The sequence below is a fragment of the Macrotis lagotis genome, chromosome 1 (assembly GCF_037893015.1).
Source record: "Macrotis lagotis isolate mMagLag1 chromosome 1, bilby.v1.9.chrom.fasta, whole genome shotgun sequence".
In the NCBI taxonomy this organism is placed as follows: Eukaryota; Metazoa; Chordata; class Mammalia; order Peramelemorphia; family Peramelidae; genus Macrotis; species Macrotis lagotis.
The window spans coordinates 41,619,978-41,638,001 of NC_133658.1; the positions used below are offsets into that span (position 1 = coordinate 41,619,978).

At 42.4% G+C, this 18,024-nt stretch overlaps 1 protein-coding gene across 1 annotated transcript in view; it reads left to right on the forward strand.

The window, feature by feature from the left end:
• The first annotated feature begins 7,641 nt into the window (after window positions 1-7,641).
• CFAP263 (cilia and flagella associated protein 263) overlaps window positions 7,642-18,024 on the forward strand; it is a 34,360-nt gene continuing 23,977 nt past the window's right edge. The window contains exon 1 of the mRNA XM_074198949.1: window positions 7,642-7,803. Coding sequence (XP_074055050.1) covers window positions 7,694-7,803 — 110 coding nt within the window. The 5' untranslated portion in view covers window positions 7,642-7,693. The remainder of the gene's footprint in view (window positions 7,804-18,024) is intronic.

Genomic DNA, 18,024 nt, shown 5'->3' on the forward strand with positions numbered 1-18,024 from the left:
CTCCAGGGCCGGTGCTTTATCCACTGCGCCACCTAGCTGCCCCGACATTGGTCTTTATGGGAATAGGTGGAAGGACAATCAGGAGGTAGCTAGGTGACTCATTAGATAGAGTCAGGAAGAGTGGAGCTTAGATCTGACCTCAGACTCTAGGTAAGGTAATTAACCTCTAACTAACCTCATTAAAACCTTTTCTTGCCTCAGTTTACTCAACTATAAAAGGATAATAGAATCTAGTTTGAAGGGTAGTTGAGGCTCAAACGAGATAATATTTTTAAAGACTTTCAAATAGTAGGTGTATAAATGCTTCTTCCCTCCAGATTTGCATATTTTGGAACACTTTAAGGTTTGAAAATAAGGCTTTCTCACAACAATCCTTTTAGGTAGGTAGTGCAAGTATTGTTATAATAACCATTTCATAGATGGAAAATGAAATCTCCTAAAAGTTGCAATGTTGTCCATGATGATGTAGTTTATTGAATGCCAGTCTTCTGCTTTGCATTCCAGGATTTTCCCATTAAACTTCTATGAGTACTCTAGCTGAGTGGGAAAAGGATGAGTTTTCTTTCATATGGCCTTTGCATGATTCTTAGCATGAGGCTTCATTAAGACTGGACTGCATGATAGAGCAGTACATTCAACTACACACTCAAGACTTGGTAAGGCTATGTCTGTAGGGGAAAGGGGCGCATTCTTATAAGGAATCATAAGCTCTAGGGGTGAATCCCCACTCAAACATTAGCTATTAGATCTTGGGCAAATTTCTCACCTTCCCAAAACCTCAATTTCCTCCTCTAAAATGAGGCACTTGGGCTAGAATCTTTAAGGTCCCTTCCAGCTCTAAGGGTTTATAAAAATCTAAGGGAAGCCTTGCTCAGCTTCTAGGATATCTGTTGGACTTATTGTTGACGTATACCTTTGGCAGCCAGGAATATAACATTAGGCAAAAAAAGGGTCCCTAAAACTTATCCTATATGCACTTCTGCATTTTTCCTCTAGTAACTTAGTATCCTGTTTTCTGCCATTCTCCTTCAAGTGTCCTGTCTTCTCTCCTTACTTAAAGCTTAATCATAGGAAAGACTGAATAGTTTATAACAAAGTGAATTTAAAACTTTGTGTTTTTCTTCAATGGCTGTTTCACTTTTGAGTTTGATCTAAATTTAGATAATTACGGAATGAAAGGTTGAATCTATTCTTTAAGTAATATTGACCATGAGTTAGCAGTTGTGGAGAGATAGGGTGCTGTTTGCTCTTAAAGAAGACTATGGGGGGGCACCTAGGTGGGCAGTGAATCGAGCACCTGCTCTAGAGCCAGGAGGACCTGAGTTCAAATCTGACCTCAGACACTTAATTGCCTAGTTGTGTGACCTTGGGCAAGTCACTTAACCCCATTGCCTTAATTAAAAAAAAGAGGAGTATGACATCAGGCATGCCATGTCATGCAAATGAATTGGGATTTAAGTGGAGGAAAGGGGTGCAAAGTCACCATCCTACATTTTCCTCCAGAGTCATCTGAGTTAGTGACTAGACCTGAATCAGATTGACTTGAGATGGTTATGGATATGGTGGGAGACCTTGGGCTTTTTAAGTTGAGGTCTTTAACAGATTTGACTGAGGCAATGCCCAATTCAATGAGTAAAGCTACGTAAGAAATAAAGGCGTGGAAGGAAAGGCTAGGGGTGGACATCTAGAGAGAGACCCTTTACTATATGTCTCTAAAAAGCACACACACACCAGTTACCCTACCTTTTGGAAAAGATTGATCCTGGTCAAAGAGTCTCCATGGAGATGATCACTTCTGTTAAGGAATCCTGAAAGTTGTCTTGTTAACTTAACATTGCCAAGTTTTACATATACCATAGCTCCTTTTAAGCTGATGGTTGTGATACCAGAGTAGAGGAGGGGAGGAAATGTCTTTTTTCCCCCTAAACCTTTTAAAATTTCCTTTCTCTAGTACTAATTACTTAATTCAGAGGTAATAAAGATGAGTAAAACTCCCAGGATATATATTGTTGGTTCAATCATTTTTCAGTCAAGCCTGACACTTTGAGACCCTCTTTTGGGATTTTCTTGACAAAGAAAATTTATCCCCTAAAGTGAGCTCAAAAAGCTGAAAAAGCAGAATTCTGACTTATGATTCAATTGGATTTTGAAGTATTATATAAAGGGGCTAGAACAGGGATAAACTAGCTCAAAATTCAACTAGATGATCAAGAATAAAGAGAATACAACACAGGTTGACTTTTTGCCACTCATGCTTTATTGAAATCCTAGATTTTGACAACCATATCCAAATCTGGGTTGGATGTTTCAATTTGCAGCAATCAGGTATGGCTAAATACAATGCATAAGATAAAGTGAATCTGATCAAATGACTCAAGAATGCTAATGAAAAAGGCAAAAATAGTAAAGATATTTTAAAAATATTCTATTTCATCTGATACTATTTGTATAACCTCTGGCAAATCACTTTAATATTCTAGGTCTCCATTTCCTTATCTATAAAATGAAGTATGTGTAGGGCAGGGGGAGGGAGGGATTGGATCAAATGATTTTAGATCACTTATAGCTCATCTGCCTTAGTAGTCCAGATGTCCACCTTGAGGGCTGATAATATAGTAAGGATCACTTTTGAGGTCACTATTGAATAAAACAACATCTGGAAAAAAACTCCTTTTCCCTGTGGTTCAATTCTAATGGAAAAGAAAATGTAGAAGAGAGAAAAATCATCCACCAAGCTTCCACCATGTGTATAAAGTACTTCAAGGGATAGGAAAAATAAGTGTCTGCTTATAATCTAATTGGGAAGACAGACATGGAAAATTAAAAAACAAACTAGCATATGACATTTTACAGACTCCAAACTTTCTCAGTTGAAAGGAGGTAGGCTTATTGCAGATCAGAGAAAGCACTGATGAAGCTCCCCAGACAAGCTAGGGAGAGTATTTAAAAAATGGAGACCTGCAGGACCAAGGGAATGTGTGGTAGGAGGAATCTGACCTGCAGCTAGTGTAGTGAGAGATAAGGTTGGAACTTATCACTGAATCAAGAGTAGAAAGGGACCATATAGAGGTCATCCAGCATGATCTATCCAACACAGAAATCCCCTCTAAAACATGGCAGCATTTGTTTGAAGACTTCTAGTAAGAGGCTTTCTTTCCACTTACTCTTTGGAGCTAACTGGTGGCACACTATATCTACATATACAGATACATACATATATATATATATATATATATATATATATATATATATATGTCCTGTCTGATATGGTCCTGAAATGCAAAGTAAAGCAAACAAACCCTAAAGAAATATTAAAAAGAGAAAATGGTGCAAAACAATCAGCATGAACTTGATACTTATTTCTATCAGGGTCTTACAAAATACTATATGGTATTAGTTGTGGATCCCAAGGCTCCCAAACTCAAAAAGTTGATTATTTCAAAGGGTAAGTCCTTCAATAGACTCCAAACCGATTTACTATGGATTTACCAGAGCCTCTTAATAGCTTTGTGCTCTTAGCCCTTATGTCACTGAAATAGGCCTCCAATTCTCAAGTTTTTTTCCCCTGTAAGGAAATACGGAAATCAGATGTAAATCTCCCAGCAGTAATACCCCCATTGTGAACACCTCCTCCTGTGACCATAAACAATTGGGGGACCAGTTGTAACCTGGTTACAACATTTCCTATTTTACTAGGAACAGGAGGAAAGTTGCCTGCCTTTTCTAGTTCTAACTACTTATGTACTCAGAATTTATCATCCAAAGTAGCTCTCCAATCTCTGTCTTGTTTGCCTTTAAAAATCCTTTTGAAATTGCCCTAGTGATTCAGTCATTATTTAAATTGCTTTAATTTGGTTAAAATGATCAACTGCCTTTTTCTAGAAATTTAGGTTTTGGTTAGAGTCCCAAAGTAGGCTTGGAGCTAAGGCACACATGGAGATAAAATGAAATTATAGATGAAATGAATAGAGGGGTCACAGGGTTTCTTCTTCAAATTATTTTAGTTTTCCTTTCCTCTTTTCTCCTTGAATTCCTAACTATCCTTTTTAAAATAAACTTCAAATACTATCTTCTTTTGATGCTATATCTGTCCTTCTTACCCCATGGTACAATGCCTTTCTCCTCTTTAAACTTCATGCAATAATTTTGTAACTAAGTTACAAATATTGTGAATTGAATTAATATTTGTGAATTAAAATTGTGAATATTTTTTATCCTTTCCCCACAAACTGAATGTTGCCTTAGGGGAGAGTTTACCATAAAAATTTTGTTTCTCTCCAGAAGTATAATAGTGTGCTATTTGTACACAGTAGGTGCATAATGCAGATTTTTACACACACACATATATATATAGTTGTTATGTATATTATTTTATATATATAAAATCCATGTATCACTCAGATAATATGTGTGATATACAACAATATATATCATTATATATTTACATCATTTAGTATAAAGTAATATAATCTACTATATGCAACAATATTATGCATATCACATTACATATAATGTATATTATATAAAACAAAAATATACATAATACTTTGTATATTGTTAGATATAATATATACAACATATTATATATGATATACAATATATTTTGCATAATACATTTATATAATATATATTATATATTACATATATATTATATAATAATATACACATACATATATTATACATTATATATCACATATACCACACATACATAAAATATCATATATCATATATACACAATATATAATTTATAAATTATCTTTAATAACATTATGTAGCATATAGGTTTGATATCACACATGTACAATAAATATCTCTATAATTGTATAGGCTAATCATAAAAAAGTTATGTAAAGCACTTTTCCAAGTATAAAGTTTTGAGCATATAAATGATTAAGAAATGATTATAGACTAACTTTCTACTAAGAACCATCTTGTAGGTTTGTATAGCGCCTTTGGCATCCTCACATTTGATCTTCTTAACAAATACTGAGAGGGAGTCAGGGGAGGGATTATTACTCCCCTTTGCTATGTTCCAAGGGATGATGTGAGTGGTTTTGCACAAGTAGTAGTAGCTGCTGTTGTCCTTTGTGATACAAGGGGATCAAAATAGCATCACTATGTCAGGGTCAGAGGCTGCGGCTGATGCTTGCAGGGAATGGGCTGGGAAGGGGGGCTACGATGACATATTTCTTTCTATGTTATATTCCCTTGCTTGAGATCCCTCCTTCCTAGGGTCACACGAAGAGAATTTCTACTCAAGGAGACCCAGAAACCATCAGGGAACACTTAAATGTATTACTTCAAAACTGGCAAGCTCTTGGAAGAAGTTGTCTTTCCCCAGGAGCTCAAGGAATAGTCTCAAAGAATATATAGTGATATTCTATTCCAGCTTCTCAAACTGAACAAGAGTTATTAATTAGCTACAAGTGATGATAAGGACACAAGGACAAGAAGAGATGAAATAGTCTCTGTCTTCAAATTTATATTCTACTGGTGGGTGGAGTAGGTTGGTTAGTCAATAAACATTTATGAAGTATCTACAATGTGCTAAGAGCTGAAGATTCAAAGAAAGGCAAAAAACCAGTCCTTACCCTCAAGGAGTTTATAGTCTAATGGGAGAGAAAAATCTGGAAACTATGGACAGACAAGCTATAGACAGGATAAATTAGAAATAATCAATAGAAGGCCCTAGAATGAAGAGGAATTGAAAAGGCTTCCTGTAGAAAGTGGGATTTTGGCTGGGATCTGAAGGAAATGGGGGAAGCCAGAGTTAGGGATCAATATGGACATAGAAAACTATTACATAGACATATATGCAAAGTAATTACTAGCATTTAATTTATAATATTAATAGCTAATATTTATAATATGGGCTAGGAACAGTGCTAAGCACGTTATAAGTTAAATATTATTTGACACAACCACTCTGGGAGGTAGGTGCTATTATTAGAATGTTTGTCTGTTCTCAGGAAGGTGGTGCTATGACAAGCTCATGAATTGGATTTGAGTGGGGGTGCTATGCTAAGTCATCGGCCTCACTTTCTCCTCCGGAGTCATCTGGGTCCTGTGACCAGATATGAATCAGGATGACTGGAGATGACCCTGGATGTGAGGCAATCAGGGTTAAGGGACTTGCCCAAGGTTACACAGCTAATATGTGCTAAGTGTCTGAGGCTGGATTCAAACTTCCATCCTCTTGACTCTAAGACTGGTGCTTTATTCATTGTCATTATTTAGAATACCTATTTTACAGTTGAGGAAACTGAAGCAAATAGAATGACTGACCCAGGATCACAGTCTCCTCATTTTTTCATTCCTACTCTTTGAAAAACTGTCAACATTCAGTACTTTCCCTTTTTCTCTGTCTTTTATATTCTCTGTAATCTCATTCTTCAGCAGAAATCACCTTTTCTAAAGTCACCAACAATGATTGGACTGATGAATTGGATATTCTTTTCTTCAACACTTTGACAGTTTTTTTTTCAATGCTCAATCCTCCTGGCCTCTTAGGTGGGCACTCACTCTATCCACTGCTACACATAGCTGTATCTATGAAGTTAGGAGGAGCTGAGTTCAAATCTAATCTCAGACACTTGCCACTCACTAATTGCATGACCTTGGGCGAGTCCCTTCATCCTGACTGCCTGGCATCCAGGGCCATTTCCAGATGACCTGATGCATATCTGGCTACTGGACCTAGATGACTCTGGAGAGGAAAATGAGGCTGGGGACTTAGTACAGCCCCCCCCCCTCAAATCCAATCCATGGACATCACTCCCTGATGTCATGGAATTGCCCCCCGAGGTCATGGCATCATTTCCATATCTGGCATCACCCCCCTGAGGTCATGGCATCATTTCCATATCTGGCATCACCCCTCTGAGGTTATGGCATCACCTCCATGATGTCATGGCATCACCCCCTGAGGTCATGGCATCATTTCCATATCTGGCATCACCCTCCTGAGGTCTTGGCATCATTTCCATATCTGGCATCACACCCCTGAGGTCATGGCATCACCTCCATGATGTCATGGCACCGCCCCCTGAGGTCATGGCATCACCTCCATGATGTCATGGCATCGCCCCCTGAGGTCATGGCATCAGCTCCACGGCGTCACGGTCTTCAAGGACAAAGGACAAACAAGACCATGCAGAGTCAGTGTGCTAGGACGTGGAGAAGCAGAAAGCGGCCGGACACCAAGACAGACAAGGGGCAGGTCAAGGAGCCACGCGCAAGGCGGGGATGCGAAACGTTTTCCTCTGTAACTACAGACACGATTTCTTTAGTGTCTTCTTTATGCATTTGCAGTCTTTACTCGGAGCGGGGCTCCCCAGTCCGGTCCCGAGCTAAGGGGACCTCCTCCGAGGCCGGAGGCCCGCGGTGGGCACGTGCCGGTGCGGGCAGGAGGCCTGGTAGACCAGCAGTCCCTCCTGGGCTCCCGCCGCGGCCGCACGTCCCAGCACGCTCGGCTTCTCCTCCGCCCGCGCCCGCGCCTGCGCAGAGCCGAAAGCCGGGCCCGGGAGGGGCGTCTCCGGCGCTAGAGCGCAGGCGTCGGCGTCCCGTCTCCACGGCAACGGCCCGCCGCGCGTCGCGGCCCAGTGACGTCGCCGCTGCCCCGGCAACGGCGTTCCGCGCGGCGCGGGAAGTGCGAGGCGGCGGCTCCCGAGACTGCGGCCGGCGCGGCGGCGGGATGGCCGCCTACGAGTCGGAGTCGGAGAGCCTGGTGACCTCCGAGTCCCAGGGCGGGGAGGAAATCGAGCTGCCCATCACCCAGCTCTGCGCCCTGGTGGAGCAGCTCAGGTAGCGGCCCGCGGCCTTCGTCGTGGGGCTCCTCCCGGGCCTGGAGCGGGCGCGTGGGGGCGCGTGGGGGCGCGCGGGCCCCCGGGCCTGGCCCCCCGCACGGAGGGCCTCGTGGGCCGGCGCTGCCTCGCACGTGTGGCCGGAGCCGCCGGCCTCGGGGGCCGCCCCCGGGAAGCCCCCGCCCGGGTCCCCACAGTGTGGAGGAGCAGGGTGGGGGGGCGTTATCTTCATCACCCCGTTGCCTTGCAAAACCCTAAAAAAAAGAGCCAGGTCCGCTTGTCCTTGACCCCAAGGGGGTGGAGAGCGGACATAGAAGTGGGCCCCGGGGCCCCAGCCTCCTCATCAGAACTGGCGGTGCCCGCCCTGCTTGACCCCAGAAAGCACAAAGAGGACACAGACGTGGGTCCAGCCCAGACCTCCATCCTAGGACTGGCACAGGGAAGCCCCTGGTCGTGCCCTCAGAAGGAGCCGTGGATAGATGTCACCCCGGGGCAGATGTAGGCGCCATGTCATTTCCAAACAGGATTCTAACTAGTCCCAAAGTCGCCTAGGTTAACTTTGGGGTTCATGGATTCCCTGGCCGGGGAACTTGTAGAAGAGCTTGCTGCACCGCTCTGGTCTTATTAGCCCGCTGAGACTCTCAGATTTTGGACTAGTCACACCAGGCGGTTACTGCCTTAGAAGACTTTTGTTCCCATTTCCTCTCACTCTGATCTAAAATCTCCTGTAATGAGCTGCTCTCCCAGGGGAGCTTCTTGCCTGAAAAGATTAAGTCCAAATCCTTCGTGAAATATCTACCCCAAACAAAAAATTGTACAAGAAAGAAAGCAAGGGAATCCTAGTGGCCCTAAGTGAGAAACTATCCTGGCCCTCTCGGGAGCCCTGTTTTCACCTCAGATCCAGAGATATCTGGCTGAAAGAAGGCTTCCCTTTCTTGAAGGGGCAGAGAAGCCACCCCTTCACACGTTCTCCTCAGCTCACTGGTTCGGGCTTGGAATACTCACTCCCCGTGGTGGGGTGCTTCTTTTCTTCATCCAGTCACCCCTCTGCCTTTGAAGGTCATGCTTATTCACATCTACCACTCCATCAAGATTCCAGAAGTTGCTGTCCACACACTTCTCCACACCCCCCACCACTCCTCTTCCTCAAAGGAATTCCTTACCTGGTTCACTATTTTTCTCTTCTCAACTTTTACCTTTATTATTAGAAAGACTTGAATATTGCCCTTTTTAGTTCTTTGACCCATCCCTTCCCATGAGCTTCACCTCCACCATCTCTTTAGCCACACAGAAAATGGTCAAGTCCTTTATCTTGCCATTACAAATGAACCATCTCCCTGTTCAGGTATTCTAACATTCCCTTATTCAACCATAATCTGACTTATCCCTTCCATAACCCTACTCTTCACTTGCATCATGATCTCCAGTCCTTTGATCCCTCAGTTCTCTTCCAGGTCATCTTCCTTACACTGGTCACTCTTTCCTCTTCTCCCCATTTGACTCTTTGGTGAACTAGTTCAACTCTACACTGGCCTTCTCTCTTGAATCCCTAGCTTCCTTATATCATGAATTCTACCCATCTGAGCCTCAGTTTTGAATCAGTCACCATTCATCCCCTTGGAGGCTACAGACGTACTGTTAAATAAAGGTGGAAAGAATCACACCCCTCTTCTGACTGAGTCCACTAGAGTTTTATGTTATCCAACTTTACCCTCACTGCTGCTCAGGATTCCTCCTCTCCGCAAGAGTTCTTCCAAACTTTCTCATCCCACCTCAGACCTCCCATGGCTCCGCTCACCCTACTCTCTGCTGGGCATCTTTATGCCTTCTGTCCCCCTCTCCTCCTTCCTTACCAAGGCTCTACTTGTTCCTGACCCCATTCCATCGCATCTCCTATGGATGGTCTCCTGGTGTTCCCCACTCGCCACCTAGCCACCCCATAACACTCTCACTTATTCTCAATCTCTCCCTCTCTGATGGCTCCAAACATGCCCCCTCTCCTCCATCCTAAAGAAACCCTCACTCAATCCTTTCATCCCTGCTCTCATCCTATGTCCTACACTCCTTGACAAAGCTATTTAGGATCAATGCCCCTACTTCCTCTCATCTCCCTCTTTTCTTAACCCGTCACAATCCAGTTTCTGATCCTGTGCCAACAGAACTGCTCTCTCCAGAGTGACCAGTGATCTTTTAGTTGCCAGATCCAATGATCTTCTCTCTCTTTCCTCATCCTCCTTGATCCCTCTGTAGCCTCTGCTCTGATGCTGCCACTCACTTTTCTCACTAGTTTTTCAGGACAGCCCCTCTCTTCTGGTCTTCTCATCTATCTGACTATACTTTCTTTGTCTTTTTTGCTGATTTTTCCTCCAGATCATTCCCTATCACCTCTCATACATGTCCCTCGGGGTCCTGTCTGGGCCCCTCTTCTCTTTTTTTACTATTTCATTTAGGGATCTAGCAGCTCCCTTGGATATAATTACTGTCTCTGCTCATGACTGCCCCAATATTTCTGCTTACCTCCTATATAGCACCTCCAATTGCTTTTCAGACATCTTGAATTGGATATGCAGTAGACACTTTAAGTTCAACATATTCAATATAGAATTTATTAGGTTTCCCCCAATCTATCCCCTCCCACCTTCCTTACCTGTGAGTCCCTTTGACTCACAACTCAGGAGTCACCCTGGACTCCTTACTCTTTCTTACCTGCCCTTCCTCCATCCCCATATCCCCCAAGCTGTGGCCAAGGACTGTCAGTTTCACCTCAGCAGCTTCTCACCTCACACCTGGATGACTGCAGTAGCTGCTGGGGGCAGGGGAGGTCTGCCCTCCTCTAGTCTCTTCCCTTTCTGGTCCATCCTCCTTTCAGCCATTAAATTAGTCAAATACAGGGATGCCCATGTCACTGCAATGACCCCCAATTGCCTCCAGAAGCAAATAGAAAATGTTGTGTTTGTCCCACCCCATCTTTCCAAGTCTTCTTACCCTTTCTCTTGACCCATACTTATCAATCTAGTGCCTCTGGCCTCCTGAGTATTCACCAGACAAACCTCTCTATCTCTCAGCTCTGGGCATGCTCTTTCTGTTGTCCCCCATGTCTGGGAGGGTCTCCCTTCTATACTCTTTATCTCCTGGTTTCCTTCAGCTAACACTGTATCTTCTCCTGGAAGCTCTACCACCACCACCCCTTAATTCTAGGGCTTTCCCCTTGTTAATGGTTTCCTATTTATCCTGATTAGCTTGTTTGTACATGTGTGTTTTCTTGTGTCTCCCCCATTAGACTGTGAGCTCCTTGAGAGCAGGAAATTTCCTTTTGTCTCATTCTCAACACTTAACATGGGGTCTGGTACACAGGTGGACTTAATAATTGTTGGTAGACTGAGTGAGTTAGGAGAATTCTGTCTCTGTGTTGGAAAAGAGGATTCCAGCCAGGAACCTGGGCTACTGAGACTGAGATCGGGGCCTTTTTTCCTTTGTTAACATATAAAGTTTACCAGAGCCAAGGTCAGTTTTTGTTCAATTTAAGGGAAAGTTAATTATTGGGGTTGCTCCAAGTGGGGTAGGTGCCTCGTCACTGAAAGTCTCTAAGGGGACATTGTAGAAAGGCCCTATTGAAGGGCAGGACCTCTTCATTACCTCTTGACTCTGAGTTGTGATAAATCCTGTCCCCTTTCCCTACCAAACCAAAGATCTCAGCCACCATGCTTACCTGTCTGTCCCATGAGCTCCCTTTGGTGCCCCCTCTAAATTAGAGCCCACAAAGTCTTCAGGGATGCTAGTCTAGAAAAGCTTTGCCTTTTCGTTTATTGGGGTTGGAGGTTGGGCAGAAAGACTTAGTCTTTGGCATCATAGTATAATCAAAAGGGCAATGAATTCAGAGGGAGAGTCTCCTAGTATTTAATAGGTTGGGGACATTAGGGTGGCCATTTATTTCTCATTGGCTCATTTTCCCCAACTATAAAATGAAGATTTGAATTCCATGATCATTAAGATTGTTCTTTAAATTGTATTTTTCTATAATTGAGTGAAACTTTTAACATCTTTAAAAAAGAATTTAAAAAATGAAAGAAGTCTTATGTTAGGTTGAATTAATATGTATTAAGAGTTTACTTTCAGGGAAGCTAGGTGTTATAGTGAATAGAGCACCCACCTGGAGTCAGGAGGACCTGAATTCAAATCCAGATTTAGACACTTAATAATTACTTAACTGTTTGACCTTGGGCAAGTCACTTTAACCGCATTGCCTTGTTTAAAAAAAAGAGTCTACTTTGTTTATAAATGCTTTGGGGGAAAAATAAGGTTTCTAAGGGAATAATCATTTTCATTAATTTTATATGATTTCATTTAACGTTAAACACTTTTAATGTAAAGATTATTTTGAATTTAGTTAGTTTAGAAACCTTATTTGCTGATAGAAAAAAAGAATAAAAGTAAAATTGCAATGGTTCTTGTATTGAAGACTTTAAAAAGTCTATTACTGTTGTTTGTATGAGAAACACTTGTTTAAGTCCAAATAGTTATAAAATCTAAATAGCAAGTACAAGGTTAGGGTCATAAGTCCATTTGGAAAAAAAAGTCCATTTGGAGACTAAATTTCTGGCCCTCTCTGTTTTTCACAGCCACTTCAATATGGGAAGTTGTTGCTTGTCTCACTTAACAAATGCAAAGAAACGGTTTTAGAAAATAAGCCCGATTTTCTAAAATAGTTTATTTATGCACTCACTTAGTAACTGAATCAGAGAGTACATAGGAGGAGCAAGATATTTAAGTTAAAATGTATGGTGATATCTTTGAGTAATAATAATAAAATCAATATTGCTATCGCTTTTGTGCTTTAATTTATAAGTAATTAAGTATTTATTGAAACTGTCTGTGCTGTGAATCAGGAAGGCTTGTGATGTCTTATACCCTTGATGTGGTTGGAAAGAATAATTTTTTAAGGTATAGGAGGTGAGTTTGAAAGACATTTGAGGGGCTGCTAGGTGGCATAGTGGATAAAGCACCGGCCTTGGAGTCAAGAGTACCTGGGTTCAAATACGGTCTCAGACACTTAATAATTACCTAGCTGTGTGGCCTTGGGCAAGCCACTTAATTCCTTGCAAAAACCTTAAAAAAAAAAAAAAAGACATTTGAAGGTCACTCACACAGAGACCTTAAGCAAGTTCCCTTACCTCTCAAGGCCTTCCCTTGAGCATCTATCTGTTCTTGAGGGTTAGGGTTGGAGTAGATTGTTTAAATATTTCCTTTCATCTCTTGTGATCTTCATATTTTGACACATCTAATTGTTTCTAAAGTTGGAAAGCTGTGTTTTCATAAGAAGCTAAATGAAAATATAAGGAATATCATGTGTAATTCTTTATATTTATAATCACTCAATGGTTTATTTATATGCATGATTGTGCTAATCAGTGTGGAGGATTTAGAAATGAATAAAGAATGGTTTCTGAGGGGGCGGCTAGGTGGGCAAGCCACTTAACCCCATTGCCTTGCAAAAACCTAAAATAAAAGAGAATGGTTTCTGCCTTCAGAGAACTTACAATGACAGGAAGGGTGGAGGAATAAGAGGCAGGCAAAATGTGATGGGCCCCATGAATGATGCTGCCTCTCATTTAGAGGATACTTTCCTCCTCATACCCTCTGGAGACAGGCATTTCAAGCATTAGCCCTATTTTGCATTCAAGGGAACTGAAGGCTTCATTGGAGTAGATGGTACAAGTGTTGCTGCCCCTATTTTTACAGACTCTTGGGTGAAATGATCACCTGCCACTGGAGGGACTGGCTTCTCCTGGTTGTGGGACCAAAACTACTACTTGCCTTGGATAAAAATTAGAAGCCATGTCATAAGATAATAAGAACCATAAGTCATAAGAAAAGCTTTGTGTGTGGCATAATAAGCACAGGATTAGGATGGAGGAGAGACTTGGATTGTAGACCCCGATCTCTCACTTGCATCGAGGGTGACTTCAGCTGGCAAGTCATCTATCCCCCAGGCCTGAATTTTTCCATCCTTATCTGTAAAATGGGGTTATTATTTGCTAACTTAACCTAGTTGTATGACTCAAATGTAGTAATGCATGTGAAACCATCTTGGAACTGTGAGAATGTTTTAAAAAATGCAATTTATTATTGCTAAAAGGAAATTGAAGAATGATAGGGTGGTGGGAGTACAGAGGAAGGAAAATTCACTTCTGGAAGGAGAGACCATGAAGAACTTTTTTTCCTTTTTTTAAATATATTTTTCTTTTATTTATTTTTATTTTTGTACAAATGAATTTTTTTATACATTACGAAAATATTGTTTAAGAGTAAGCATAATATCCCTTGTCCCAAAAAATATAGACCCTCATGAGAAATAAAGTAAAGGAAAGAGAAAAAAATTAAAATTAAAATAAAAAAAATAATAATGGGGCAGCCAGGTGGCACAGTGGACGAAGCACCGGCCCTAGAGCCAGGAGCACTTGAGCCCAAATCCAGCCCCAGACATCCAATAATCACCCAGCTGTGTGACCCTGGGCAAGCCACCCAACCCCATTGCCCCATAAACTCCCCCAAAAAACCCCAAAATAAAATAATAATAATAATAACAATAGTAGGGGCACCCGGGTGGCTTAATGGACAGAGCACCAGCCCTCGAGCCATGAGCACCCGGGTCTAAATATGGCCTAAGACCCAACAGTCACCCAGCTATGTGGCCCCAGGCAAGCCACTTAACCCCATTTGCCCTGCAAACCCCTCCTAATAATAATAATAATAATAATAATAATAATATAAAAGTGGCTTCAGTCTGTGTTCCAGCACCTCCATCTCTGTCATGGGTGGATCACATTCTTTATGATAAGTCCATCACAAAAGCTGCTTCCATATTTTTCCACTGTTGCCATTGCTGATTGCAACTCCCTCCATTCGTATTTCCTCACTACCATACACTATATTTTCTCTCTCCTTTCACTCTGTCCTTCTTCTTCTTCTTCTTCTTCTTCTTCTTTTAAGGTTTTTGCAAGGCAATGGGGTTAAGTGACTTGCCCAAGGCCACACCATTATTAAGTGTCTGAGGCCAAATTTGAACTCAGGTACTCCTGCCTCCGGGGTCGGTGTTCTATCCACTGTACCACCTAGCTGTCCCTTTGTCTCTCTTCTTAAATGTGCTGTAGGGTACCTGGGTGGTGCAGCAGACAGATCACCAGCCCTGGGGCTAAGAGGTCCTGAGCCCACATACCACCCCTTAGGCCCAGCAACCACCTGGCCCTATGGTCCTAGACAGGTCATCCAATCTCAGCTCCTTGAAAGAAGTAAAAAAGAAAATGTGCTATATCTGACCACTCTCCCCCACGGTCCACTCTCTCCTCCATTATTCATATCCCCCCATCCCCTGTCCCCCTTGTCTCCTTCTTACTCTAGATGTCTATACCCCATTGAGTCTATATGCTGTTTCCTCTCCGAGCCACCTCTGATGAGAGTGAAGTTTCCCTCATCCCCCCTCACCTTCCCCCCTTCCATATCATTGCAACAGCTCATTGCAATAAAAAAATCTTATTATATGAAATATCTTAGCCTATTCCACCTCTCCTTTCTCTTACTCCCATTACATTTCCCTTTTAGCCATCGACTCCATTTTTGCAATACATTATATCTTCAAATTCAGCTCTCTAATGTGCTTCATCTATAAAAGCTCCTTCTACCTCCTCTATTGAATGAGAAGTTTCTCATGAATATTATCAGTATCATTTTTCTATGCAGGAATACATGGAGTTCATCATTATCAAGTCCCTCATATTTTCCCCTTCTCCTCCACTCTCTATGCTTCACCTGAGTCCTGTATTTGAAGATCAAACCTTCTGTTCAGCTCTGGCCATTCCAACAAGGACATTTGAAATTCCCCTGGTTCATTGAAAGTCCATCTTTTTCCCTGGAAGAGGACATTCAGTTTTGCTGGGTAGTTGATTCTCAGTTACATTCTGAGTTCTTTTGCCTTCTGGAATATTATATTCCAAACCCTATGAGCCTTTAATGTAGTTGCTGCTAAGTCCTGTGTGATCCTGACTGCAGCTCCACAATATTTGAATTGTGTCCTTCTGGCTGCTTATAATATTTTCTCTTTGACTTGGGAGTTCTGGAACTTGGTTATAATATTCTTGGGGGTTGATTTTTTTGTATCTCTCTTTCTAGGGGAGATGGGTGGATTGTCTCAATTTCTATTTTGCCCTCTGCTTCTAGGATATCTGGGCAATTTTCCTGTGGGGAATTCTTTAAAAATGATGTCAAGGCTCTTTTCCTGATCCTGACTTTCAGGTATCCCAATAATTTTAAAATTATCTTTCCTGAATCTGTTTTCCAAATCAGTTGTTTTTTCAATGAGATGTTTCACATTTTCTTCTAATTTTTCATATTTTTGGTTTTGAAGTATTGTGTCTTGATTTCTCATAAAGTCAGCAGCTTCCTTTAGCTCCATTCTACATCTAAAGGATTTGTTTTCCTCAGAGAGCTTTCTTATCTCTTTTTCCATTTGGCCAAGTCTGCTTTTTAAAGCATTCTTCTCCTCAATAACTTTTTGAACTGTTTTATCCATTTGACCTTTGCTGGTTTTTACCATGTTATTTTCTTCAGCATTTTTTTGGATCTCCCTGACTAAGCTGCTGACCTCTTTTTCATGTTTTTCCTGCATCTCTCTCATTTCTTTTCCCAATCTTTTTTGAGCTCTTTCATAACCTGAGCCTAATTTCCATTTTTTTTTGCAATCTTTAGATGCAGGAGCTTGTTCTTCCTCATCTTCAGATTGAGTATTTTGATCCTTCTTGGGATCATGGACAATGTATTTCTCAATAGTGTTCCTCTTTTTTTTCCTCTGTTTACTCATTTCCCCAGCCTATGCCTGGTCTTCCCCCCCCCCACACACACACAAGGATCTCAGTGTGTGAGGTTCTGTCCTCCCTCCTGGTCTGTGAATGACCACAAGCACACCCCTCGGCCACGGGGCTGAGGTAGGGGGGCTGCTGTTCTATGGGGGGGCCTAGACTCTGATCATGATGTGAATGTGGTCAGAGCCCCAGAGTCCTGTTCCAGGGGCAGAGGACAGACCTCCGAAGTCTCTCTCCACTCGCCTGCCTAGGCTGAGCACTCAAGCCTCAGTTGCCTGGGGGCTCCTGCTTACCGGCTCCACCTGCTTCCAGTTCCTGGATCTGGGCTGCTGTGGTGGCACTGCTGGCTGAGTGCCCCGAGGGCTGGGCTCGCTCTGGCAGAGGTGCCCCTGCTGATCTTCCAAGTTGTGCCCTGGTGCTACCCAGGGTGTAGGTCAGGAAACTGCCCCCCACTGCCGGGGGGGCCATGACTCCCAGGCACCCTGGGGCTGCCGCTGGGAGGCTGGAGTTCCTTCACTGTGGCAGGCCGCCCCCTAACCCTGTGCAGTGGAGTCTTTCTGCTATTTTCCAGGTTACCTTGGGCTGGAGAACTGCCTCACTGGAATCCCTCTATGGCTTCTGTTTCTTTCTTTCTTTTTTTTTTTTGGCAAGGCAATGGGGGTTAAGCGGCTTGCCCAAGGCCACAGAGCTAGGTCATTATTAAGTGTCTCAGGCTGGATTTGAACTCAGGTACTCCTGACTCCAAGCCCAGTGTTCAATTCACTGCGCCACCTAGCTGCCCCTGGGTTCTGTTTCTTGAAAATTTAGAGTCCTTATTTTATAAGGTTTTGTTTTTTTTTTTTTTTAGGATTTTGCAAGGCATATGGGGTTAAGTGGTTTGCCCAAGGCCACACAGCTAGGTAATTATTAAGTGTCTGAGACCGGATTTGAACCCAGGTACTCCTGACTCCAGGGCCAGTGCTTTATCCACTGCGCCACCTAGCCGCCCCTATGAGTTGTTTTTGAATGGTTATAGTCATTCTTGTATGGTTCTCTGACCTCATTAATATAAGTACTCTGTACTTCTAGAGATGCATATTATAAGCCATCCATATCTTTTCAACTTTCTGCTCTGATGTATGTTCTTGTATGAATTATGCATTAAAGGGTCTTCCATCATGCTCTGGGATTTTGATGCCTCCTTTTAATGCAGAGGTGACTCTAGATTCTTGAAGGCCATGCCTATAGCACAAGCTCCATTAGATTCTACCATATTGGAAAGGCTTCAAAGACCAGCCAAGTTACCTACAGAGAGATTCATTGCCAGGAAGTCAGCCATTTGTTGATTAATTTTTTTGTTCATGGCAATCCAGTTCATAGATCAAATG